Raw genomic sequence first — 26,484 nt, 5'->3', positions numbered from 1 at the left:
GTTTTGAGCATCCGTGATGTATAGATATGTAACCAATATAAAAGTCAGTTAATGCATGCAATCATATGACCTTATAAAGATACGACCTCTAGGATACCTAGCAATCATTCCTGACTCACAATCACGAAAAGTTCTAGTTCTTTGGCGTTTGAGGGTAGGAAGGGTTATTATATAATCTTTCTTATTTTTTATAGAATCTTATTTAGTCTTCTCTGACATCACATTATTGGCAGATTACATAGCCTGGCAAGTAGGACATGTAGTTTGAAACAGTTACAGAGATGATATGGTGCATAATTGAACCACATTTTTAGAACTATCTTTTTTTTTTTTTAATCCTCAACTGGGGACATGCTTAGAGTGAGGAAGGGAGAGAGGAAGAGAGAAGGAGAAAGAAAGAGAGATTGATGTAAGAGAGAAACATCAATCAGTTGCCTTCTGTATGTGCCCTCACCGAGGATCGAACCTAATCCCAGGTAAACGCCCTGACTAGGAATCAAACCTGCCACTTTTCAGTGCATAGGACGATGTTCAACCAACTGAGCCACTTCAACCAGGCAGAACTGGTATATCTTTAAAATCAGAGTCTGCAGATGCCGGGATCTCTCAATCAGATCTTCACTTTATCTCCATTGTAAGGTAATTGATTTCAAACGAGACAAGAAACTTCTCACTTCCGTTACACTAGATGATTTGGTGAACATATTTTAATTTTCTTGGCATGTCTATTGCTTTATAGCATCCTAGAACTAATACAGTCCAGGAACTCGATTGGTTGGTTGCTTTATTCATGCGCTGCCTTATTTAAAACGGTACCATAAGCTAGATGTTGCAGCAGTAGAAATAGGTAACAAGGCTTGGAATGTGGTGTTATATTTCTTCTCATTCTTGTTTTTAATCACATTGAGGACAGTTTACTTTAATGGCTAAATTCTTCTGGAAGTTCCTGCTTTTAATACCTTGACTGTTCCTTTGTCTTCTGTAGAAATTTGTGATTTGGAGGTTCTCAATCACTTTTTATGGGCTTGGAAGACTAGAGAGGTAGCATTAGCAAGTAACTATTGACATATATGCCAATATCATACTCTGAAACTACTTATCCTTAATAATCTATTATGTACAATGCCAAAAAAAGATGTGTATTTTTCAAAAAAGGATTATATTTATATTACTTTATAACCTTTTATGTGTGATCTAGAGTATAGTTTAGCCGTTCACATATTCTTTTAATATGTGAAATATAACTTGCACCTAACATACCCCTACCAGTGTTAGAGAAAAATAATAAATTTAATTGTAAACAGCAGAGTCTTATGTGAACATTGCTTTATCTCAGAAAATTTTATGCCATATTGGAGTATAGCCATTAGCCTGACTGCCTTTATAATCTGTGAAATGAATCTATCTTAATCATGGGGCATGCTAGCACAAGACTCTCTTGGTATTTCAGCCATTAAACTCTTTGCGATGGAATCTGAGGTGAGCCTTTTTTATATCTGTCTGTATGAGGTTTTTGAAGTTCAAGACAGGACTTAGAGCACAGAAACTATATAAAATTTCCTAGTTATTAAGTTGTTTATGCACAGTTAAAACTTTAAAAACCTATTTTTCCTTAACTTTTGCATTCAACTTAAACATTAAACTCGCTTAAAACAGTCAATTGTATGTTGAAACTTAGTAAATAAAAATTTCTGAAACATTTAAAATTCTGTTTATAAATGTCATATACTCAGTTTCCTTAAAAAAAAAAAATCACGTGACTAGCCTAGCAAGATTTTCAGAATACTCGTACTTCCTCTTTCTCTCAATTCCCTTCTGCCTAGATGAGACTTTGTGCATTCTTTATTTATCACCATTCTCCCCCACCCCAATCATAGTTTTTTTGTTGAGATTTAATATTTTTATCATTCATTCAGATTTAATTATACAGGCATACCTCAGAGATATTGTGGGTTTGGCTCCAAACCACTGCAGTACAGTGAATATTGCACTAAAGCAAGTCACATGACTGTTTTGGTTTCCTAGTGCATGTAAGTTATGCTTACACTATACTGTAGTCTATTAGGTGTGCAGTAGCATTATTTTTTAGACATAATGTACCTGCCTTAATTAAAAATACTTCATTGTTAAAATATGCTATCTCCAGGCTGGTGTGGCTTAGCGGTTGAGCATCGACCTATGAACCAGGAGGTCATGGTTGGATTCCTGGTCAGGGCACAAGCCTAGGTTGCAGACTCCATCCCCAGGAGGGGGTGTGCAGGAGGCAGACAATCAATGATTCTCTCTCATCATTGATGTTTCTCTCTCTCTCTCTCCCTTCTGCTCTGAAATCAATAATAATAATAATAATAATAATAATAATAATAATAATAATAAAAGAAGATAACTGTCACCTGAGACTTTAGCTAGTCATAGTCTTTTTGCTCGTGGAGGGTCTTGCCTCTGTGTTGATAGCTGCAGGCTGATCAGGGTGGTGGTTGCTGAGCGTTGGGGTTGCTGTGGCAATTTCTCAGTGTATGCTAACAATGAAATTTGCTGCATTGATGGACTTCCTTTCACGAAGGCCTTCTCTGTAGGATGTGATGCTATTTGAAAACATTTACCCACAGTAGAACTTCTTTCAGAATTGGAGTCAGTTCTCTCAAACCCTGCTGCTGCTTTATCAACTCAGTTTGTGTAATATTCTAAGTCCTTTGTTGCTGTTTCAACAATCTTTACAGCATCTTCACCAAGGATAGATTCCATGGGACATCCCTCTCACAATCTGGGACTGCTGGCTCCTAACTGCTTGACTGCCTGCCAGCCTGATTGCCCCCTACCGGCTCCCCTGCTGGCCTGATTGATGCCTAACTGCTCCCCTGCCGGCCTGATCCCCCCCCAACTACCCTCTCCTGCCGGCCTGATTGCCCCCTGCCCCTAGCTGCCCTCCCCTGCCGGCCTGATCACCCACAACTGCCCTCCTCAGCTGGCCTGATTGCCCCCAACTGCCCTCCCCTGCCTCGACCCGCCTCCTCCGCTGGGCCCTGCCATCTTGTGCGTAGCCATCTTGTGATGACATTAGGGTGTGATGTGTGAGGGTGTGACGACCACCTAGGCTATTATTAGTATAGATATAGATTGATTTCAGAGAGGAAGGGAGAGGGAGAGAGATAGAAAATCAATGATGAGAATCACTGATTGGCTGCCTTCTGCACGGGCCCTACTGCGATTGAGCCTACAACCCGGGCATGTGCCCTGACTGGGAATTGAACCCTGACCTCCTGGTTCCTAGGTCGATGCTCAACCACTGAGTCGCACCCACTGGGCTACCATGTTTTCTTTAGTCTTCAGAGGATGCGTATAGCATCTGCCTTGCTTCTCTTAGGTACAAACACCCACAATAGGAGCCCTAGTCCTTCTAATTGGTTGTTAAATTTCTTTCCAGGTAGTTTTCCAGGTTTTATTGATTCCTTGGAGTGCAGGTCTCTCCTTTGTTGTAGAGAGAAGTGGGAGTGTAACCTTGAACCTTTGGTTTCTCGGTCAGTATGCTTCCACTTGCTTTTTGTCTTCCAGAAGCTTAGCAAGATCTCTGGCCAGCCGATCCCATGCATGCCTTTCTGCTGAAGATTTGCTTTTATTAGCTTACTGACTTTTCAGAAAGTGGGAGAAGGAGAGATCTGTTTCTCTACACATATGCCGACTCGATGGCAAGCCTACTGGAGTTTTTTCATGGCTCTGAGAGGGAGCTTTTGTCTCGGCATCTGTTCCCCAGTCCAGTGGTCCTTAGGGATGGGGTTGGCTTGTTTCAGTGTCTTCTCCAGGCTGGAAGGTGGGATAATCCAGGAGAAAATGGTCTATCACATCGGAGTGACTGAGATGTGTTAATGTGTTTCAATTTTTCTATCTGCATAACAGGGCTAATGATAGTGGATCAGACAGTAACCATTGAGAAGATATAATGGAAGGGAAGGTGCGATTTTTAAGAGCAACAAAAAAGATAGCATAATCAAAAGTAAACTTAATAAGGAACTCTAAGACCTATATAAAAATCTAAAACATTACTAAATGTTTTGAACAAATGAATACTGTACTTTGTCATACCTGGGAATATTCAACATTATGAAAATGTCAATTTATTATAAATGTAATGTGCTAATAAGAATGCTTTTTAAAAACCTAGATAGATTGATCTAGAAATAAATTGATCTTGGCTTAATGACTTAGACAAGAAACCTTTTCAGGAAAATAAACAAAGCAAGTATTGCCCTGGCTGGTGTGGCTCAGTTGGTTGGGTGTTGTCCTGGCCATTGAAATGTTGCCAGTCCATTCCTAGTTAAGGCACATGCTCAGGTTGTGGGCTCGATCACCAGTAGGGGGCATGCAGGAGGCAGCCAGTTGATTCAAGTTTCTCTCCCTCTCTCTAAATCAATAAAAAATCTTTAAAAAAAAGCAAGGATGGTGGATATGACTAGTGCAACCAGATATTATACTTAGAAAGTCTCAATAATTAAAACCTTGTGGTATTGTCATGGATAGTAGGCATAATGGGTAGAATGGAAAGCTTAGAAATATACTCAAATAGACGCGGTAAAGATGCCTTCTCAAAACCAATGGGATAGAATGTACTATTCAATAAATACTTTGTGGGAAACTGGATGCTCATCTGCAGAAAATAAAATGGGAGTTCTACCTCATCCAAGGATAAATTCCAAATGATCAAAGATATAAGCATACTAAATGAAACCATAAATTTTTTAAAAGAAAACATGGGAAAATTTTAAAAAATTATTTTGGATCGGGGTAGGCATTTTTGAACTATGATTTAAAATGCAAACCAATAAAAGAAAGGGTTGTGAAATTCAGCTATATTAAATATAAAACATATGTATTATAAAAAAACAAAATGAGCAAGGACAAATGATATCCTGGAAAAACACACAGATAAAGAACTAATCTGTTTAATATACGTATAATGAACTAAAAATAGATTTAAAAAAGACTAACAACCCAGTAGAAAAATGGGCTAGTGCATGAAAATAATTTTTTTCATTGATGAGAATTCTCAGGTATACTTGTGCATGTGTAATAGTGACATATTTACAATCTTTTTGTAGCATTGTTTGTAATAGCAAAAGGTTGGAAATAATTCAAATATTATTCAGTAGGGGACTGGTTAAGTAAGTCATGGAATATCTATTTTGTGAAAACAACAAGGAAGCTCTTTATATACTAACCAGAGGCCTGGTGCACGCATTGGGGGCGGGCGGGTCTCCACAGCCTGACCTGGGCCTCTTGCATCTGGGACTCCTCAGGGGATGTCCGCTTGCCTGCTCGTTGTGCTTGCCTGCCGTGAGCCTGGCTTCTGGCTGAGCAGCACCCCCCCTGTGGGAGTGCACTGACCACCAAGGGGCAGCTCCTGCATTGATCGTCTGCCTCCTGGTAGTCAGTGTGTATCATAGCGACCAGTCTTTCCACTGGTCATTCCCCCGTTTGGCCGATTTGCATATTAGGCTTTTATTATATAGGATGTGTGAAGTTCTCCAGGGTATATTAGAAAACTATGCAACAGTGTGTACACATACTTTTTATGTGAAAAGTAGGGTGGCAATGGAGGAATAAAAATTATTATTATTACTAGGGGCCCGGTGCACGAAATTCGTGCACTGGGTGTGTGTGTGTGTGTGTGTGTGTGTGTGTGTGTGTGTGTGTGTGTGTGGAGTGTCCCTCAGCCCAGTCTGCCCCCTCTCACATACTGGGAGCCCTCAGGCGTTGACCCCCATCACCCTCCAATCGCAGGATCGGACCCTTGCCCAGGCCTGACGCCTCTGACAGAGGTGTCAGGCCTGGGCAGGGTACCCTCATTTCCCCCCATCACTGGTTCTGCCCCCAGCCCAGGCCTGATGCCTCGGCCAGAGGCATAGACCCCCATCACCCTCCGATCGCCTGATCGGCCCCTTGCCCAGGCCTGACGCCTCTGCCAGAGGTGTCAGGCTTGGACAAGGGACCCCCATCTCCCCCCAATCACTGGCTCTGGCCCCCGCCCAGGCCTGAGGCCTCTGGCTCAGGAATCATGCCTGGGCAGGGGACCCCCATCTCCCTCTGATCGCTTGCTCCACCCCCCGCCCAAGCCTGACGCCTCTGACCCAGGCTTCAGGCCTGGGCAAGGGGACCATCATATCCCCCCAATCCCCGGCTCAGCGCCCCCGCCCAGGCCTGATGCCTCGGCCAGAGGAGTTGACCCTCATCACCCTCCGATCACCAATCACCGGATTGGCCCCTTGACCAGGCCTGAGGCCTCCGGCAGAGGTGTCAGGCCTGGGCAGGGGACCCCCAGCTCCCCGTGGTTGCAGGCTCCGCCCCTGCCCAGGCCTAATGCCTCTGGCCTAGGCATCCGGCCCGGGCAGTGGGGACCCGCAGCTGCAGCGGCCCCGCGATCATGGGCTCCGCTTTAGGCCCAGGCAAGGGGCCCGTAGCTCCCGGGACTGCCAGCTTCGACCGTGCCCAGCTCCCATCGCTGGCTCCACCCCTACTTCCTGCTATCACTGGCCAGGGCGGCAAAGGCGCCTGATTCTCTGATCATGGCTGGGGGGCAGCTCTTAGCCCCCCCCTGGGTTTCCGATCACTGTCAGTGGCAGGGGGCTTCTTCCTGCTTTCCCTTTCGCCTCCCTGCATTGTGCCTACATATGCAAATTAACTGCCATCTTGTTGGCAGTTAACTGCCAATCTTAGTTGGCAGTTAATTTGCATATAGCCCTGATTAGCCAATGAAAAGGGTATCATCGTACGCCAATTACCATTTTTCTCTTTTATTAGATAGGATTATTTTTTTTACACAGAGCATGTTTACACATTGTTTCTATATTTTGTTTTGTGTGTATATGTTCTTTAATATATATGAACAATTTCTCTCTCTATATGTTTATATATACAGACATAGTTAGTTGCACTTTGCTGATACTGTTTGTTTGTTTTTTACACAAATTGAAGGTAAGACCCTCTATCAGCAAAAAGATTATGACTCACTGAAGGCTTAGGTGACGCTTAGCATTTTTTAGCAATAAAGTTTTTTTGTGCTTTTTTGTTGTCAATTCTCACCTGAGGATATTTTTCCCCATTGAATTTTAGAGGGAGTGGCAGGGAGGCGGGGTAGGGTGGGGGGGAGAAGATCATTGTGAGAGAGAGAGACATGGATTGGGCTGGGGATCAAACCTTCAATCCAGGTACGTGCCCTTGACCGGGAATCGAACCTGCCATCCTTCAGTGTTCTGGCTGGAGCTCTAACCATTGAGATACCTGTCAGGACAGCAATCAATTTTTAAAATCAAGTTATGCACATTTTTTTCGACATAATGCTATTGTGCACCCAGTAGACTACAGTATAATGTAAACGTAGCTTTTATATGTATTGGGAAACAAAAAATATGTGTGGCTCTATTTATGAAACTATAATTAATAAAACTATAATTAATCACTTTAAGGGTTAAATAAGTCCATAATTTAAAGAGAACAAGAGTCAAATAAACAGATATTAAGTGTTTATGGTGTTGATTCATTGTTACATGACCCAATGCATATAAATAATATTTATACCTTTTAAAATAATGTGTAACATTTGCCAATAAACTTATTTAGATATAATTTGCATATCATAGTCCACGAATCATAAGCATATATAGCTTGAAGAATTTATATAGGTGTATATGCCCACGTAACACAGTGCAGTTAAGATATAAATTATTTCTAGCACCTCACTAGCCCGTTGCCTCTCCTAGTCAGTACCTCTCCCAAAGGTACATTATTCTGACTTCTGTCACAATAGATTATTTTTGCTTGTTTTTGAACTTAATGTAAATAAAGTTATACAATAGGTACTCTTTTTTTCAGCTTTATTGAGATATGATTAACATATAACATTGTGTAAGTGTAAGGTAAAACAATGAGATGTGTTTCTTAATTTCCAAACATTTGGGAGAATTTGTAGTTTTCTTTTTTGTAGTAATTGATTTTTAGTGTAATTCTAGAAAGGTCACAAGTCACTTCATTCATAATTTAAATTCTTTGTTGAGATTTACTTTATTGTCTACGTATTGTCTCTTGATAAATGTTTTAGATGTACCTGAAAAGAATGCATATTCTGTAGTTGGGTTTAATGTTCTATGTTAGTTCAGGTTGGAATACTGGTTTCAAACGTTCTGTATACTTACGACATTTTTTTCTGTCTGATTATTCTGTCAATTACTGAGAAATGTTTATTAAGATCTGCAACTGTAATTGCGGGTTTATCTCTTTTCCTTTTAGTTCTTTCAGATTTGCTTTATGTATTTTAAAGCTGTGTTATTTGTCACATACAGATTTTATTATATCACCCTGTTCGTTGGACACATCATTGTGAAATGTGTTTCCTTTATCTATTTTAATGGACTTTTTTTTAGTCCACTTACTCGTTTTTGAGGTATAATTCACATACTAAAATTCATTCTTTTAAATTCTACAATTAAATAGTTTTTAATATATTCACAAAGTTATACAACTACCACCATTATCTAATTGTGAACATTCCAGAAAGAAATCTCCTATTCATTAGTAGTAGTTCTCCCATATCCTCCTACCCTGAGTCCCTGGCAACCACCAATATACTTTCTGTCTCTATGGATTTGACTAATCTGGACATCTTGTTTATATGGAATCAAATAATATGTGGCCTTTTGTGTCTGACTTCTTTCATTTAGCAAAAGGCTTTTACTATTCATCCATGCAATGGCATGAATCAGCACTTCATTCTCTGTTTTAATAGCTGAATAATTTTATTATATGGACCTGGTACATTTTGTTTCTTCATTTTTCAGTTGATGGACACTTTGGTGGTTCATAGTTTTTGTCTATTATGAATAATATTGGTATGAATATCTATGTACATGTTCTTGGTGGATATATGTTTTTATTTCTCTTGGTTTAATACCTAGGAATGGAATTGCTGGATCATAAGGTATTTGTATTTTGTAAAACTGCCAATCTGTTTTCTACAGTGGCTGCAACATTTAAATTTCTACGAGCAATGAGTGAGGGTTCCAGTTTCTCCACATGCTTGCTTACTGGCGCATTCAATTTAAAAACTACAATAATGTACTGGAATTAAAGTTTACCATCTTGGTTTTTTTTTTTATTCTTTCCTGCTTTCTTTTGGATTAATCAAGCGTGTTTTATTTTTCAAAATGTTCTCCTCTATCAGATTTTTAGTTATACATTTATTTATTATTCTTTTAGTGATTACCATAGAGATTGCAACTTTTATCTTTGACTTACTGCATTCTCTAAGATGGGACTTATTTCACTTCTCAAAAAATAGAGGACTCTTAAACTGTGTGCATGTACGTTTCCAATCCTCTGTGCTTTGTTTATTATAAACCTCTGAGGATATTATTTTTGTGTGTGCTTTTAGTTAGCTTTAACACCAATATTTACGTAAATTTTCCTACATTTTGTTCTTTATTACACTCTTTGTTCATTTCTGTAGTTCTGGGGTCAGTTTCTTTTGGTGGGAAGAACGCTCCTTTTATTTTCCAGTTTTTCTGGTGAGAAATTCTTTCATCTTTTGTTTGAAAATAACTTACTTTACATGATTTTACAAGGAGGAGAATTCTAGGCTGGCAGTATTTTTCCTTTTATTAAGTTGAAGATTTTCTCCATTATCTTCTCATTTGCATTGAAATATCCTCTGACATTGTTATTATTGCTTCTTTGAAGTCAACTTGTCTTTTTTTTTTTTTAAAGATTTTAAAAATATATATTTCTATCGATTTCAGAGAGGAGGGTAGAGGGAGAGAGAGTTAAAAACATCAATGATGAGAGAGAATCATTGATCGGCTGGCTCCTGCATGCCCCCTACTAGGGATTGAGCCCGTAACCCAGGCATGTGCCCCGGATTGTGATGGAACCTCGGACCAAACCCGGGACCTTTGAGTCTGAAGGCCGACGCTCTAGCCAGTGAGCCAGACCAGCTAGGGCTCAACTTGTCTCTTATTCTCTAGCTGTTTTTAAGAATGTCTTTGTTTTGTTTTTTAAATAAATGCTATTTAAAAATCCTGCTTGAGGACTTCTTCAATCTGTAGTTGGATGACTTTCATCAGTTTTGAAAAGTTTTTGGCCATTATTTTTTCAAATATTGCTTTTGTCCCTTTCTCTCTTTCATTCTATTTCTTCTCTCCGAGTTGCTAGCTTTAGACATATTTGAGACCTTTTACCAAGATTCTTGTGTTTTATGCTGTTTTGTGTATTTCTGTTTCTATTGTCTTTGTTCTTCAGTGTAGAACCATCTGCTAGTTCACTAATCCTCTCTTTAGCCACGCCCATTGTTCTGTTAAACCCATCCATTGAGTTCTTAATTTCAGATATTTTATTTTTTGGATGAACATTTTTTTTGTTTTTCATAATTACAACTTTCTTTTGAAGTACTTTATCTTTTCATCTATTTTATTATAAACATAGTTTTCTCTGAACGCATTAATTATAAATATTTTTAACAGCTTGATACTGAATTCTTCTTACCAGTTGTGTCTCTCTCTTCTACCCATGCCTTGTCCTACTTATTGCTTGTGAGTTAGGTCATCTTGGATATACCTGTCTTTCCTTAGAGTTTAGGCCAGTAGTGGGTTGCCACGAGACCTCGGTTTTTTGATGGATTCAAGAAAAGTTATGATTTCGTAGATTATCTGTCTTGTTGTTAGGCTGGGAGTGATGCTTTCTACATCCTAACCAGAAGCCAGAAATCCGTCATAGCCACTTTTAAGCCCCTTTCTGATAATTCTAAAATCTGAATCAAACGTGACTCTTTCTCTGTTTTGACTGCGTTTTTTCAAAATTCTGTTCATTTGTTCCTGTTTTCTTAAAGCTCGCCTTATAATGTTTATTGGCTACCAGACAAGGTGGATGAAAAATTTGCAAGGGGCCTGTAAAATGTTATTTTCCTCTGAAGAGAGTTAATTTTTCTTCTGAAAGTTCTGACCATGCCCGAGGCTTGGTTTGGGGCTTTGTTTGAGCTCCTCTGTTGCTGTTTTGTCCTTAGTCCTGAGGCATGGCTTTTCTGGAGTCTCAGTTGAGGGTCCAGGTTTCTTTGTTTTGTTTGTTTTTTCAGTGCCCCTCTGTTTGGGGCAGTGCTTGCCAACCTCCATTTCCTCAGCTTGGCCAGCCTGTGAAATGTCTTCTGTGCCCACTAGTTACCCCGCAGCTGTTTTTTTGATAGGTTTCTTGGCATCTTGTCCTACATACTTACAAGCTGAGGAGTCAGTTCACAGTTTGAGGGGAATTTCCATGTCTATTTTTGGACTCTTCCTCTACAGGTCTTTGAGGGGTGGCATTTTTTTACCCTGAATCCCCATCCGCTTTGATGACCCCAACATCCAACCTCTGCCTCTCCAGCCTAGTTACGCTATCATATTATCCTCAATCATTGATTTGTACAGTCTGTTATACAAAAGGAATGATTAAGTATGGACTTTGCTTCATGGGTTTTCTTCTCTCAAAGAATGTAGCCCCAGATATTCTATTTGTATGGATTGCTTTCTTGTGCCTTGAGGCAAGAAACTTTATATGATTTGTCTAAAATTCATAGTTATTCTCCTTGAGAATGTTGGTTTAATACACTGTCCTCCATAAATTGGGAAAAAAAGCAGTGTATCTGTCCCTTCATCCTGAAATTTTACTAATGCTTAGCACAGTTCTTTAATATTGACCACTGTTGCAAATCTTTTCAAGGTACCAACTATGTTGAACTGATAAAAATCAGTCCTTATATAATAACTAGAGGCCCAGTGCATGAAATTCGTGCAAGGGGCTCGGACCTCGCAGCCCCAGCTTCATCCAGAAGGTCGTCCGGATGGTTGTTCTGCTGTTTGGTCTAATTAGCATATTAGCTCTTTATTATATAGGATTATCACAGATCATAAAGGTTAACTAGTGAAAGACCTCAGTTTTATCTCCTGGAATAAAAGCAGGTGTTTGGTACATCAGAAAAGATCTCCGAAAACTAGAGTAGAAGGAGAGGAACAGTACTAGCCCACCAAAGCTCTTTTAAGTAAACTTTAAATCTCACGTAATTTTCTGTTCTTTGAATTGTAGTCATTGGAAAGTTTTTATAGAAGCATAAATTCTTATCAAAGTCTCTCACGTTTTGATCTCTAGGAAGATGAAGTCCTCGGTACATTCTGAAGAGGATGATTTTGTTCCAGAACTACACAGAAACGTCCACCCCCGAGAGCGGCCCGATTGGGAGGAAACACTGAGCGCAATGGTAAATCCGTGTTATGAATGTGGATGCATGCATTTATTACAATATATTTTTATTGATTTCAGAGAGGGAGAGGGAGAGATAGAAACATCAATGACCAGAGGGAATCATTGATTGGCTGCCTCCTGCATACCCCCTACTGGGGATCAAGCCCACAACCTGAGCATATGCCCTTGACTGGAATCAAACCCTTTGGTCTGCAAGCCGATCGATGCTCTAGCCACTGAGCCAAACCGGCTAGGGCAAATAATTATCAAACAAAGAGTAAAATAAAATTGGAAATGCACCTCTTCCTGAAATAGATATTTTGCAATTAGTGTATATATTTATGGATACATATCACTTATTGCTGGAATGGATGCATGCATATTTTACTTACATAAGAAAGAGGAGCTGAAGAAGCCTTACTTACAGAAAATGTGTTGCTGTTGTTGCTTTGTTCTTTTATTGAGCAAAAATTTACTCCAGGCACTGGTTTAGACTCTGCGGGTAGAACCCTGAACAAAACACACGAATTTCCTGCCTTCGTGGAGCTTATATTTTAACGGGGTTGGAGGAAATGTGGTTAATTAAATATATAAGATGTTAAGTGGTGGTATGTGCTATTGTAGAAAACGAATGCAGAGTAGTAGGGTTACAGAGGGTAGGGCAGTGTGAAAGGATAATTGCTAGTTATACTAGTACACGGTGGGTACAGACAGCCTCTGGGACAGCGGTTCTCAACCTGTGGGTCGTGACCCCTTTGGGGGTCGAACGACCCTTTCACAGGGGTCGTCTAAGATCATCGGAAAACACATATATGATTACACATTGTTTTTGTGATTAATCACTATGCTTTAATTATGTTCAATTTGTAACAGTGAAATTGGGGGTCACCACAACATGAGGAACTGTATTAAAGGGTCGTGGCATTAGGAAGGTTGAGAACCACTGTTCTGGGAGGTGATTTATCTGGAACAGGTCATTTCAGGCAGTGGAAGAACAAGTTAAAGTCTGGGGCAGAGGATTAAAAAGCGTTGGGACAAACCCCCCAAATAGGACATGTGGCTGAAAGTGAGCCGGGGGAAAGAGGAAGGAGTTGAGGTCAGGGAAGGGGTTTGGGTGGGTGGAGAGCAGATCTTGTAGTTTCTTGTTGTCCATAAGGTCTTTGGTTTTTTTTATGCTGAGCGGGAGAGGGAAACCACTGGTGGATTTTTGGCTGAAAAGTAACATAATCCGGCTTAAAATTTTAAAGGGAGTCTCTGGTTGTTGTGAATAGGCTAAATGGGGAGTTAAAAGAGGAAATAAGGAGACCAGTTAGAAGATTATTGGATGAATGATAATGATAAGCTTGAACCAGGATGGTAGATGGGATGAAAAATGGTTAGATTCTGGATATAGTTTTACAGTTAAAAGCCAACCGTTTTGGCTGATGAATGGGATACAGAGAGCGAGATAAAGAGAAGTCAAGGGTGACTTCAAGTGTTTTTGGCTTTGATCAACCTGAAGAATGGAGTTTACATTCACTGAGATGTTGGAAAAGCACTTTTTGTTGGGGGATTAGGTGGACCAATCCCATGCAGTATAGTTTTCCACATAAATTTAAAATACCCATTTAATCTAGTATAACATGATGTAATTCCCTTCTCTTAATAAGAACAATGAAATCTTTCTGTGGAAAGTAACATTTTATTTAATTGTAATTAAAAGTTAGTGTTTCTCATCATGAAAATCGAATGCGAATGTTCATCTGTCAGTGCAGATCAGTAATGAGATTTTACATATTTCACTTTTGAAAATGCCTTTTCACTCGGTTATGTCCTGCCAAATACTGACATCTGTGTGTGAGCATATGATTTTAATTGAGCGTATTCATTGCTTAGAAGGCATTTTCAGGACTCTATTAGATTATTCGTTTAATATTTGCCTTTTAGCATAACATTGCAAACTTCTATTTGAAGGTTAGAAGGAAGCGCCTCCGTTGCACAGTGAAGTGGATTTTGCAATATGGAAATTTACTTTGCATTTGCAGTGTAGTCTGAAAGGCCTGCTGGAAGTGGAGTTTGAGCTTGGAAAATATATGCACTGCAAGTTGATGTGGTGATGGAGATCTCCCATCTCGGTTTCATGTTTGATAGCTGGAAAGGATGTATAACAGCTCATGATTACTTGCCATTCTGACAGTATTATCCCCATGTAAGTTTTGCCTTGTAATTTTAGGTAGAATTCATTAAGAAATAGCACCAAACGTGCATCAAAAACTAATTACAAAGGCCATTTAGTGTTCAGTAGCAGAGGTGGAAAGGATGTCTAATCCTTTCTCTGCTCCACGCATATTTTTTTGCCCAAATCAGTTTTAATGTCTCTTAGTAGATTCCACTTCAGGTTGTTCTGGACTAATGTTTGCTGAGTTTACTTGAGAATATTGCCACCTGTAGTTTCCCTATGCAGACTGTTCATAGGAGCTAATTCTTGAGCCATTTTAAACTTGGCATTGACTCCTTGACCATTGAGCAACATTGGCTATGTATTTTGACTCATCAGGAGTCAAGGAAAGCCAATTGCAATCATTTGCCTTGTTTTTTTTTGTTTTTTCAATATACTATTGATTTTGCTCCCAATAACCCCAACTCTTCAAACAGCCGTTCTGACCAAAAGGCTAATAGGCTTAAACAGTCTGTTTTCTCTGGATGCATTTCTTTGGCGGCTGCAGTCCAATATGATTTAATGGGTTCACCACTGGTAAGTGGTACCATGACTTTCCTTGTTGGCTAACCAATGAGCTACCTGGAAATTTACTTTGGATGCAGCCTTGTTTCTGTTTTTGTGAAGAAGTCCTGTGTGGTGATAATAACCTTTTAGAATTTTGGAATTTTTCAGATCATGGCTTTCCTATTAGTTGAGAATATTGTGATGAGTGCAGAGTTTGGTAATATTGATGTATATTCTATCTTTCAGCATAACTGTAGTGTCATTGGGTAATAAGCACAATGTTCTACCATCTGATTTGCTAATAAAACCCATACTCTTCTGTGCTTTTAGAGCGTGACATTCAAAGTCCACTTGTCTCTTCTTTGCTTATTTTTACATGATCGGTACCAAGTGGTAATTTAAGATATGTGGTATGGTGATACCTATGGAACTTGAAATGCTGTTGAATTATAACTCGGCTAGAGGCCCGATGCATGAAATTCGTGCAAGAGGCTCGGCCCTCACAGCCCTGGCTTCGTCCGGAAGGTCGTTTGGCTGTCTGGTCTAATTAGCATATTATGCTTTTATTATTATAGATACTGCAGTTTATGGTGTGCGTGTGGATTGATGAGAGTGCCACGGAAGGTCTCTCACAGCTACTCAGCCCTCTCATTGTAAAATGAGAGCAGCCACAGATAATACATTGAGTGTAGCTGTGTCCCCATAAAATGTTATTTGTGGATACTGATATTTGAATGTCATGTAATTTTCACATGTCATTAGATAATCATACTTCTTTTGATTCCCCCCTCCCCCTAACATTAAAAAAATGTAAAAAATATTTTTAGCTTATGGGCTACACAGAAGCAGGCAGTGGGTGGGTTGGCCCTGGATTCGTGGCCCCTGCCTTGTTATATAATTGTAACTTAAGAGGTAAGACTCTCTTAAACCTTCCAGACAGAAAAGGGTTTTATTTTACTTCTCATATGTTATTCATATCTCTCTTGTAATACTTACTCTCATCCTAGTTGGCTAGTCATATCTCTATTGTAATACCTACTCTCATCCTAGTTGGCTGTTTTCCTTACCACATTGTGAGATCTCTGAGGAGGCATGGGATCATTTTGTATTCATTTTACTGAAGGATGAAGTTTAGAAGAGGATGTAAGCATGACTCTCAGACAAATATAAAATGAACACATACCAAAGATATTTCACTCATTAATTAATGAAGGAATCAGTCAAGTGTTACAACTGGTTCAAAGGAGAATTTGATGTTACAAGTTCACCTTTCTGCGGAGGTGTAAAATAGCCAGGCAAACAAAGCAAGCCCCACACCCCTGTGGAATCAGGTAATCCCTGGGGTGCCAGCATTCCATTGAAAGGATGGATATTCAGTAATCTCTGCCATTTTTAAATCTTCCACATTTGCCTCATACAATTCTTATAACCTCCCCGAAACCTACATTGAATTTATCGAATGGGAAGAAAGGTGTTATCTGTTATTATATGGTGGTTTGTATTAAAATGTCATATGCTGCATACATTGAAAGCTAATGAATTATCCTTTTTGGAGTCCACATTGATATGTTTATGGAAATTACCAATTATATCATCCTAGAGGCCCAACGCATGAGCAGGCCTTCCTTCCCCAGGCTGCCAACACCGGCTTCCCTCTCGCACCCAGGACCCGGGCTTCCCCTGCAGCCCTGTCTGGAAGGACTTCTGGTCTGATTAGCATATTACGCTTTCATTATTATAGATGTGGTAGCACCTTATTGTATTATTAGTTTGGTATTCTAATTTTTTCATGTGTAAGTTTATTTTGTTTTGATTTTTTAAATTCTCACTTGAGGATCTTTATCCCATTGTAAAATATCCTCAAGTGAGGATTAACAGTCAATGACATGTCTTTCAGTGTTCAGGTTATGCATCTCCTTGGTTAAGTTTATTCCTAGATGTTTTATTCTTTTTGATGTAATTATAAATGGGATTGTTTTATTAATTTCTCTTTCCGATGGTTTGTTATTTGCCTTGAGAAGTACAACTGATTTTTGTCTAATGATTTTATATCCTGCAACTTTGAATTCATTTATTGGTACTCAGTTTTTTGGTGGTACCTTTAGGGTTTTCTGTATGTCACCTGCAAATAGTGACAGTTTTATTTCTTCCTTTCCAAATTGGTTGCCTTTTTTTTTCTTCTTGCCTAATTGCTCTGGCTGGGACTATGTTAAAAAGACAATGTGAGAGAGAGGAGGCATCTTTGTCTTGTTGTTGATTTTGGAAGAAAAGCTTTCATGTTTGAGTATGATGTTACCTGTGGGCTTGCCATATGTGGCTTTATTATGTTGAAGTACTTTCCCTCTATGTTCACTTAATTGAGAGCTTTCATGACAAATATATGTTGAATTTTGTCAAATGCTTTTGCTTCATGCATTGAGATGATCATAAGATTTGTGTAACTTGTTTTGTGAATGTGGTGTACCACATTGGTTTGTGGATGTTGGGCTATTTTTGAATTTCTGCGTTAAATTCCACTTGATCATGGTGTATTTCAATGTATTGTTGAATTTAGCTTGCTAATATTTTGTTGAGGATTTTTCTTCAGTGTTTATCAGGGATATTGGCTTGTAATTTGTGTGTGTGTGTGTGTGTGGCTTCATTGTCTGGTTTGGTAGCAGGGTAATGCAGGCCTCATAAAAAAAGTTTGAAAGTTTTCTTTCTTTTATTTTTTGGAAGAGTTTGAGAAGGATTGCTAGTAACTTTTCTTTAAATGTTTGGAAGAATTTATCAATGAAGCCATCTGGTCCTGGAGTTTTATTTGTTGGGGGCTTTTGATTACTGATCGTCCCCTTTTTAGTATTTGGTCTATTCTAAATAGTCATTTTAAAATCAAAACAGAAAAAACAAACCATAAAATAGGACTCTCTCCTTTTTGGATGTATGGTTCATGATTTATTTATTATTCTTCATCAACTTGTAACAAAATAATGAGTTATCTTAAGAAATCAAAAGCTAGAGTTTTAAAAAATGAAGAGTAAAATAATTATTTGCAGGGTCTTAATAATAAATTATATACTAAGTAAACATTAGGATCTTAAAAAACAAGATAAAAGATGTAAAAAGAAAGTAAGAGGAATTCTCTCACCAATTTTTAATATTTTAACTAAAACCACTACAATCATCATACCTCTTAGTGTTGGGGCTTAAAATGATCTCATATGCTAACAACTGGGGTCTTGAAAAATAAAGTGTAAATTTTGTACTTCCAAAATACTGAAAAAATTTAAAAGGCACGAAGTTAATTTTTGGATTTGTCAACACTGTGTGTGTGTGTGTGTATGTGTGTGTGTGTGTGTCCATGAGTGTTGCTCTCCCCTTCCTTCCTGTCCCTCTTCCTCTTTCATAAACATATATATGTGCATGAGCATGTTCTCTCTCTCTCTCACACACACACACACACACACTCACAAGGGTGGGCTCTTTTCCTCTGTCTCTCTTCCCACCTGCTGAAAGCAGGCATTCTCAGGGTTGTACGTCATCTCTTCATGCTTGCTCCCTCCCAGTTCTATGCTGGTCCTGCAGATTTCATTGTCTTCTCTGTATAGATGACTTCCATGTCCGTGTCCCTAGCCCTGTAAGAATTCATTTCCCAGCTGAAGGTCCTGTGGAAGACGCGAGCTGTGGATTTTCACTAAATCTCATCCTTCCCGCTCCCTCAATGAGCTTCTTTTTAACTTTACAGATCATGTTAATAACACCCACTTTATTTCAGTCTCCCAGGTCTAAGACCTTGTGGTTTGTTATAAATGAAATGGTTTCAATTCATTTTCCTTAAAAGCCAAAGCCCTTCCTCACTTGATCATTTTGCTCCAGTTACATTGACCTTTTTGCTATTTATTTCTGGACTCTGCCAAGCATTCGCTACTCCGGGGCCTTTGTGTTTGTGGTCTTTTTTTTTCTTTTTTCTGAAAGCACTTTTCCTGCATTATCTGCAAAGCTTGCTCCCTCTCTTCCTTCAGTTCCCTCTTTACAATTAAGTGCTGCCTTCACTCACCGTCTTAGATGAAATAATAACCCTGCCCTCCTCTCTTTATCTTTCTTACGTTGCTTTAGTTTTCTCCACAGTGTTTAGACATACTGAATATTTGTATAAAAATTGTCTTCCTTTTCCATGGGATTGTAAGCTCCTTGAGTACAGGGACTGTGTCACTTATGTTTTGTCTCTTGTGCCTGACATAGTAAATTCTCAGTAAATATTTTTTTGAATGAGTGAAATTGTCATTCTCTGGACAAATTGAACCAGTTGTTTTTTCCTTGACAGCACCCGAATTTTTCTGCTTTTCTTTTTTTTAAAATATATTTTATTGATTTTTTACAGAGAGGAAGGGAGAGGGATAGAGCGTTAGAAACGTCGATGAAAGAGAAACATCGATCAGCTGCCTCCTGCACACTCCCTACTGGGGATGTGCCCACAACCAAGGTACATGCCTTGACCGGAATCGAACCCGGGACCCTTCAGTCAGCAGGCTGACGCTTTATCCACTGAGCCAAACCTGTTAGGGCTCCCTGCTTTCCTTTATCTCATTTGTTAATAAAAGAATTTTCTTTTCTTTTGTTTTCTTCTCCCCTTCTTTCTTTTCTTTCTGTTTTAAATCAAGTTAGACCATTACATTTTTCCAAAAGTACTTCCCTTGTATTTGGACCACATTCCCCATATTGCCTGCTTTCTAAAGAGGATTGATAGAGTAGTCATTCTTCCTGAATAGTCTTGAAGCGGTACTTTTGGAAGACGTGTGTATTTTGTGTATTGCTCTACTCTCTATGGTTCCTTTTACCCATCAGTTATAAAAACATTTGCCATTTGAATAAGAGAGAGAAAAGTCTTTGCAGATGCTCCTTCAGTGAATTTCTTTAGCTCTTTAGTACTGTGTGATGTTTAGCTGTTCTTTTTTGATTGATGGGTGGATTTTACTCATGATTCAGAGACACTGATGGTGTTTATCATTTCAGTTTTAAAGGCGGGATGTCTTGTGCAGAGTTGCTTTGTGAACAATCACAAATGCACCCATTGATTACTATGCAAAGCCCAGGTTTTGAGTTTCTGCCAGTATATTCAATGCTCTTCAATAAACAACCCCAAGCCCACCCCATTCCATGGTGCATTCGGTTCTGGCTGAAGATGGTGGGAATTCTCTGGCATGAATCAAGCAGTGTTAATTATGGAAGGTAATTAATGCACTCCTGGGGGAGTTCTGGGATTTATATTAGGTTGAATGTATGAACTCGTTCATTTTATAGGTTAAAAAGTGTTGAAAATGGGTAGTTTTATAACGTTAAGCCTTTTGAACTGGTGAACTGGTCATAAACCCAGCATTTATTTGTTAACTATTAAACTAAAAACTACATTACAGATATTGTGCTCTTTAAGACTTTAAGTGATCTGGATATTACTTTTACTAATAGAATTTGTTATATGACTTTAAAAAAAATGTTTAAACTTGTAAAATATTGAAGGAGGAAGTACATAAAACACATGCAGTTAGAAGAATGGGGTGTCATGGTAGTCTAGAATCTTGCCATTTTTTCCTTTAGTAGAATATTTCCAATTCAGTGTCTCCATTATTTGTGGTTCTTGATCCCCTTCCATCCTTCTCTTCATACTTTGCCTATTCCAGGAAGAATTCACACTTTATGTTTTCATAATACACTTTTAAACATTATATGTACATTTTTACTAGTAGATCTGGTGCCCAAAATTCAAGTGTACAAACAGACCATTTTCTAGCAGCACAGAAGAATAGCAGTACTTTACCTGAATAAAGTACCTAGAAAGTTAATCGTTTTTAGATTTTCCTAGGAATCTTTTCATAAAATGTCTGGTAAAAGTATATACAACATGGGACCCCATATTTTCAGCAGAAAATACCTGCTGAATCAGTAGGATTATCTTTAATGATTGGGGCAGATAGGAGTGAATAGATAAATCTGCATTATAGAAAAGTAGAAACTTCAGAATGTTTTAAGACTTTGCTAATATGTCAGTGTGTTAATTTTTAAGATGCTTGCCTACCTGTTGCCTAGAGAATTTGTATTATTATTCTGATGGCACTTGCTGATCATTTTTCTTAAATTATTTTAAACATTGCTCCTGGATAATTTCCCCCCAGCTGTTGCATGTTCTTTCCGAGGAGCTATTTTCTGCTAGAAGTGAACTTTAAAGGCAACTCCTTTGTGCAAAAGTACTAGTTTTATAATCAGGTGCAGAAATCTTTTTTTCTTCTCTTTAGTATTCCCACCCTGTTGTTCCTCATCAAAATAGGGAATTAAATAGGAGTAACTATATAGTTTACTCCTGGGCTCGTTTGATAGCTACTTGTATGATTTGTGAATTTTCCACATACTTAAACCTGCCTGCCTCCTTTGAGTCCCATTTCTGTTATTTAGCACTTGCACATTGGGAGGTCTAGATAACATACTGGAGGAAATAAGTGAAGAAAATTGTCTTGTAATATGTTTTTAACATCAAGCGTATTTTGCTGTACAAAATTCTCTTGAAAATATTCACACATAACTCAGTTAATTGAATTTCTTTGTGATCTTTAAGAATCATTTTACTGATAATGTAATGCACTGTAGATTTAATAAATTTAGCTTTTCTGATGTATTGGGATGATGATTATTAAATTTTACCCCATTGTCTCTTCTTTGTAAGAAAGGGAATAATACTTAGACTAATTTAAATTTTGTAACTTTTCATTACAGAGATTGTTGCATTTATTTACTACGATTAAACTGTGGTTGCATTTGGAAACTGGCAGTCCTGTTTGCCTTACTTGGCAGAATGAATTTTCCATTCAAATACTGCTTTTTAAGTTGACTATATATATGTATGGGTATGTCCCATTATAAATGTGTTTTTATTCTTCTTATTCCCTAAATATGGATACCTAGTTTTGCCCATTAGAGTTATATAGAATATATAATCTCATTTATTTATGACAGTTTGTTATGCATTTGCAAATGGTTGCTGTAAGGTAGGTAACATGCAGAGGTGGGAAAAGCTAGCTAGCCTGCTTTCTCTCTTTTTCTCTCTTCTCCTTTGTAAACACAAACCGTGCTTATATAGAAAAGGCAGAAAATTGAAGAGAGAGAGAGAGAGAGAGAGAGAGAGAGAGAGTCAGAATCAACCATAATCCCATTTTACACAGTGGTGAGATTATTTTGGTATATTTTCTTTCATGATTTCTTGCAATGCAGAGAGTTTTAAATTTAACATAATAAAAACATGATTTTCTTACATAAAATTTTCCAAATTGTTTAGTTTCAAAGAATAATGCTTTGTTTATCTATCCCCCTTTCCCATCAGGCGTGGAAATGTGACTTATAATTGTAAACCATATACAATTTTATCTCTCCTTCCTACTTAGCATAAACCTTCTACCTTATTATTAAGGTGCTGCAGTTAAGAGAAGCTTGCATGTTTCCCAATGTGCATCATGGGAAGTGTCATAGGTACAAGCGTTGCTGGGTCACTGGAAGGAGAGACCTCTGGGAAAAACTAGCTGCTGGAGATAGTGTAGGGACATCTGGAAGGGGGGCTAAAACATTGCTGTGAAGGGGAAGGGAATTCAGTTTCCCTTAGGAGAAAATAGAGAGGCTTTGAGATCTGCAGAATGGGATATGGGACAGATTGTAGCATGCACATGGAAATGCATGGTTGCGAGAGAGAAGGAGAGATGGCTGAGGCGCTGAGTCAGCTCTATATTTCCCACCGGTTACCTACTCCACCTGCCAAATTTGCACTTAATTCTAGGCCTTGCCCTCTCATGAGCAGCATACTCCCGAGGCGTGCTTCAGCAGAAGCCTTGGGAGACTATGAAGTAGGCTCACCCAGATAATTTTCCTACTTTAAGATCCACTGACCTGGAATTTTAATAATATCTGAGCCATCTCTTCCCAGCATTGCTCACATTAGTGTTTGAATAGCCAGGAAGTGACAGAGGAATCTTGGCGGGGATTCTCTTTAGAATTTTTCCTCCCACAGTGTTATATAGTCTTTCTCTGGTATTTATACTTCATGATATAGTTAACATATGTGATAACATTAGTTGATGGAAATTACAAAAATTTTAAAACCATTGATACTCCATAAAACTTGCCTGGGAGAAATTTATGTATACATAATTGGTGCTAAATTAAAAGCTCTTAATAAACAAAGTTAATGGCTACATAATACCCTATAAGACAGGACATATTATTGATGTTTCATAGATTAGTAGGACTTTGAGTTTGTTTTATATTTTTCATGTTGATGAATATCTTTATGATGAATTTTGCCTTGTCTTTTTACTGTTATGGGGAAGTATCTAAAGAGTATGAAAGGATTTTGTTAATTCGTATTCTAGGCAGTAATGTTTCTTGTCTTTTGTGCCATATCTTTTCATTCAAACATTCTTAGTTTTTCACATTTTGATAGGAGTAAAACTATTTCCCACATAATATTTGGTTAATAACATGTTGCTTTCTTTACAGTTGGCTACATGATCTGGTTGAGTTCCTGTCAAGCTCATTCTGTTTACAGCTGCAGCTGCAAAATACTGTGCTGCATCTTAACATTTAGCAACAAGAGCATTTAGTAAGAACTGCTCAGCCCTGACCGGTTTGGCTCAGTGGATAGAGCGTCGGCCTGCTGACTGAAGGGTCCCAGGTTCGATTCCGGTCAAGGCATGTACCTTGGTTGCGGGCACATCCCCAGTAGGGAATGTGCAGGAGGCAGCTGATCAATATTTCTCTCATTGATGTTTCTAGCTCTCTATCCCTCTCCCTCTCCCTTCCTCTCTGTAAAAAATCAATAAAATATATTAAAAAAAAAAAAAGAACTGCTCAGACCTTGAGACCCTGGTCCTACCTAACAATTTGGGCTTTATGTGTAGGCTATAATTTTCATCCAGGAATTTTTGTCTTTTCAATATGTTTATGATCCTATATAATAAAAGGGTAATATGCAAATAGACCAAAAGGCAGAACAACCAGAATACCTGTGGCCTCTTGCCCCAGCCAGCCCTGTCCCCCAATCGGCCCCCCACCCCAGCTGGTCCCCCCCTGATAGCCCCCATCAGGGCGGGCCGGCTGGACCCCACAGTGCCCGAATTTGTGCACCGGGCCTCTAGTATCTATTATATAAAAAGCCCATGGCCATAAGGGCATAACAATCAAAGACCGGCATGGGTGGGTGGGGCTGTGAGCGTGGCAAGGCCACGCGGGTGGGTGGGGCCGCGCGAATTCGAGTGCCGGGCCTCTAGTATATGGTATAAAGTCTTTGGTAAGTCCAACGTTTGTTTCATCTCATATTTGGTATCTGATTGTCTCTTTTTGAGGAATTGCTCATATTTTACAGATTTTTGGCGTATCAAGTAATTTCTTATTGTGTCATGGATATTTTGAATATTATGTTGTGCGACTGTCTGTTGTAATCCTCTGGAGAATGTTGACTTTCCTGGCTTATCAGGCATTAACCTGGTGGGGCTTAGGTTGACGTTTCTATCTGGACTTGTTTAGGTGGTGGTTTTAGCATCAGTTCAGTTTCGATTTGGTACCCACTGTGTCTCCTCTCAAAGGATGCTTTTCCTGGCTTCTCTGGCTGGAAGGAAGGAGGAAGGAGTTCTCCAGGAGTGTTACTCTCTGTACTGCACAGTTTTTCCTGACTGGGGGTGCCATCAGGCCTAAGCAGTGAGAGAAAAAAGAGGAAAAAAATAAGGATTATCCCTACAGTCTTTACACAACAGGGTCCCCTTTGATTATTTCTCTAGACCAGTGATGGCGAACCTATGACACACGCGAACACTTTTTTTTGGTTGATTTTTCTTTGTTAAATGGCATTTAAAGATATAAAATAAATATAAAAAATATGTCTTTGTTTTACTATGGTTGCAAATATCAAAAAATTTCTATAGGTGACATGGCACCAGAGTTGTTTGGATTTTTCAAAATGCTGACACGCCGAGCTCAAAAGGTTCGCCATCACTGCTCTAGTCAGAAGGATGGGTCTTCACTCAGGGTCTTATGTGTCCATGGTACAGCTGAAGTGTTGCTCCCAAGTCTGTCCTTGGAAGAGAAAAAAAAAGAAAGAAAGCTCTTGCCTATTTGTTTCCATATTCAAGGGCCATTTTCTAGTCAGAAAGTTGTAATTCCTTAGAGTTTTACTAGTCATGCTTGTTGCTTATATCATGAGTCAGCTTTTCCTTAGGCAATTCCAAGAGGTAAAGGGTGGGGGGGAGGGGGCGGCGGGCGGGCGGGTTTGAATCCAGGAAACACGCTGTCAGCCTATGATTAGTCATTCTTCAGGTCTTGACTTTACACCCCAATCCACTTACTCTAATGAAATATTTTAGAATTCTCAGGTAGTTGCTTGTTTTTATTTTATTTCATTTTGTTTTCTGTAGCGTTTTTGTTATAAACAGCAGAAGAGACTAGAAGCCTCCCATTCTTTTTTTTTTTTGGAAATAACTTTTGCTGGATATAGAATTCAACGTTGACAGTTGTTTTAAAAAGCAATGGAAAGAACCCATTCCACGTTTTCTGCTTTTCTCATATGTAGTCCTGTGAGTGTAATGTGTGTATATGCTCCCGCCACCCCCTTGGCTGCTGTTAAGGTTTTCTCTTTATCAGGGTTTTGGCTGAGCATGGACTTTACCTTATATAATTTGTTTCTTTTAAAGATCATAGCCTCTTATGTCTTTTCTGTATGGAGGAACTTTAGTGCTTTAAACAGTTGGTTTATACATTTGTACAGCTTTTCTTAATCGTGTCCTCACCGGTGTTGAAAGTTTCTTGGGTGGTTTTGATGTCTGTGTTAACTTATAAAATAAGTAAGAAAACAGTCCTTTTAAAAATGTTCTTTGAAATATGATTCTCTTCTCACTCCTCATCGTTTTCCCAGTTATAACTGTTTTAGACAAATGTAGAACCAGCGTAAGTTTCACAAAAATTCCTATTGACATGTTTTCCTGTTAATTTTTAATACAAACACACACAGTCACATACTGTAGTAATGCCTACATTTATTAATGTTTTTAATGGTAATAAATTTTTTTTCAAGCACAGCATTCCATTGCATAACCACCCTACAGTTTATTCAGCTATTCCCCTGTTTTTGTGTATTTTGGGTATTTTTGTTTTATAATGACCATTTTCTGGTGATTGTAAAAAAGCTATGAATGTTTATGTACATGTTTACTTGTGTACATATGGAATATTTTTGGGTCTATATTCAGGAGTGTAGTTGCAGGATTATAGGTAGTTTCGTGTTTAACATAATAGGAATTATCAAACAAATATCCTAAGTGGTTATTACTATTTTACACTTTAATCAGCAATAAATGAGAGTTTTAGTGCTTCATTTTTTTTCCAACTTTGGTATTTTACTTTAAAAAAAAAAAATTTAGCTCTTTGCAGAGTGTGTATTATCCCATTATGGTTTAATTTTGCATTTCTTTGATGAGTAATGACATTGAGTATCTACAATTATTGACCATTTGGCATCCTCTTTT

The 26,484-nt window shown here is 38.6% G+C and overlaps 1 protein-coding gene across 4 annotated transcripts in view; it reads left to right on the top strand.

The window, feature by feature from the left end:
* Positions 1–26,484, top strand: part of ARHGAP32 (Rho GTPase activating protein 32) — a 174,248-nt gene that overhangs the window by 69,135 nt on the left and 78,629 nt on the right. For all 4 annotated transcript variants that reach the window (XM_059676653.1, XM_059676650.1, XM_059676651.1 and 1 more), the window contains exon 2: positions 12,157–12,265. In XM_059676653.1, coding sequence (XP_059532636.1) covers positions 12,161–12,265 — 105 coding nt within the window. In that variant the 5' untranslated portion in view covers positions 12,157–12,160. The remainder of the gene's footprint in view (positions 1–12,156; positions 12,266–26,484) is intronic.

Source organism: Myotis daubentonii, chromosome 19 (genome assembly GCF_963259705.1).
Source record: "Myotis daubentonii chromosome 19, mMyoDau2.1, whole genome shotgun sequence".
Classification (NCBI taxonomy): domain Eukaryota; kingdom Metazoa; phylum Chordata; class Mammalia; order Chiroptera; family Vespertilionidae; genus Myotis; species Myotis daubentonii.
Note: the sequence above shows the minus strand (reverse complement) of the source record. Positions and strands in the feature narration are given on the sequence as shown.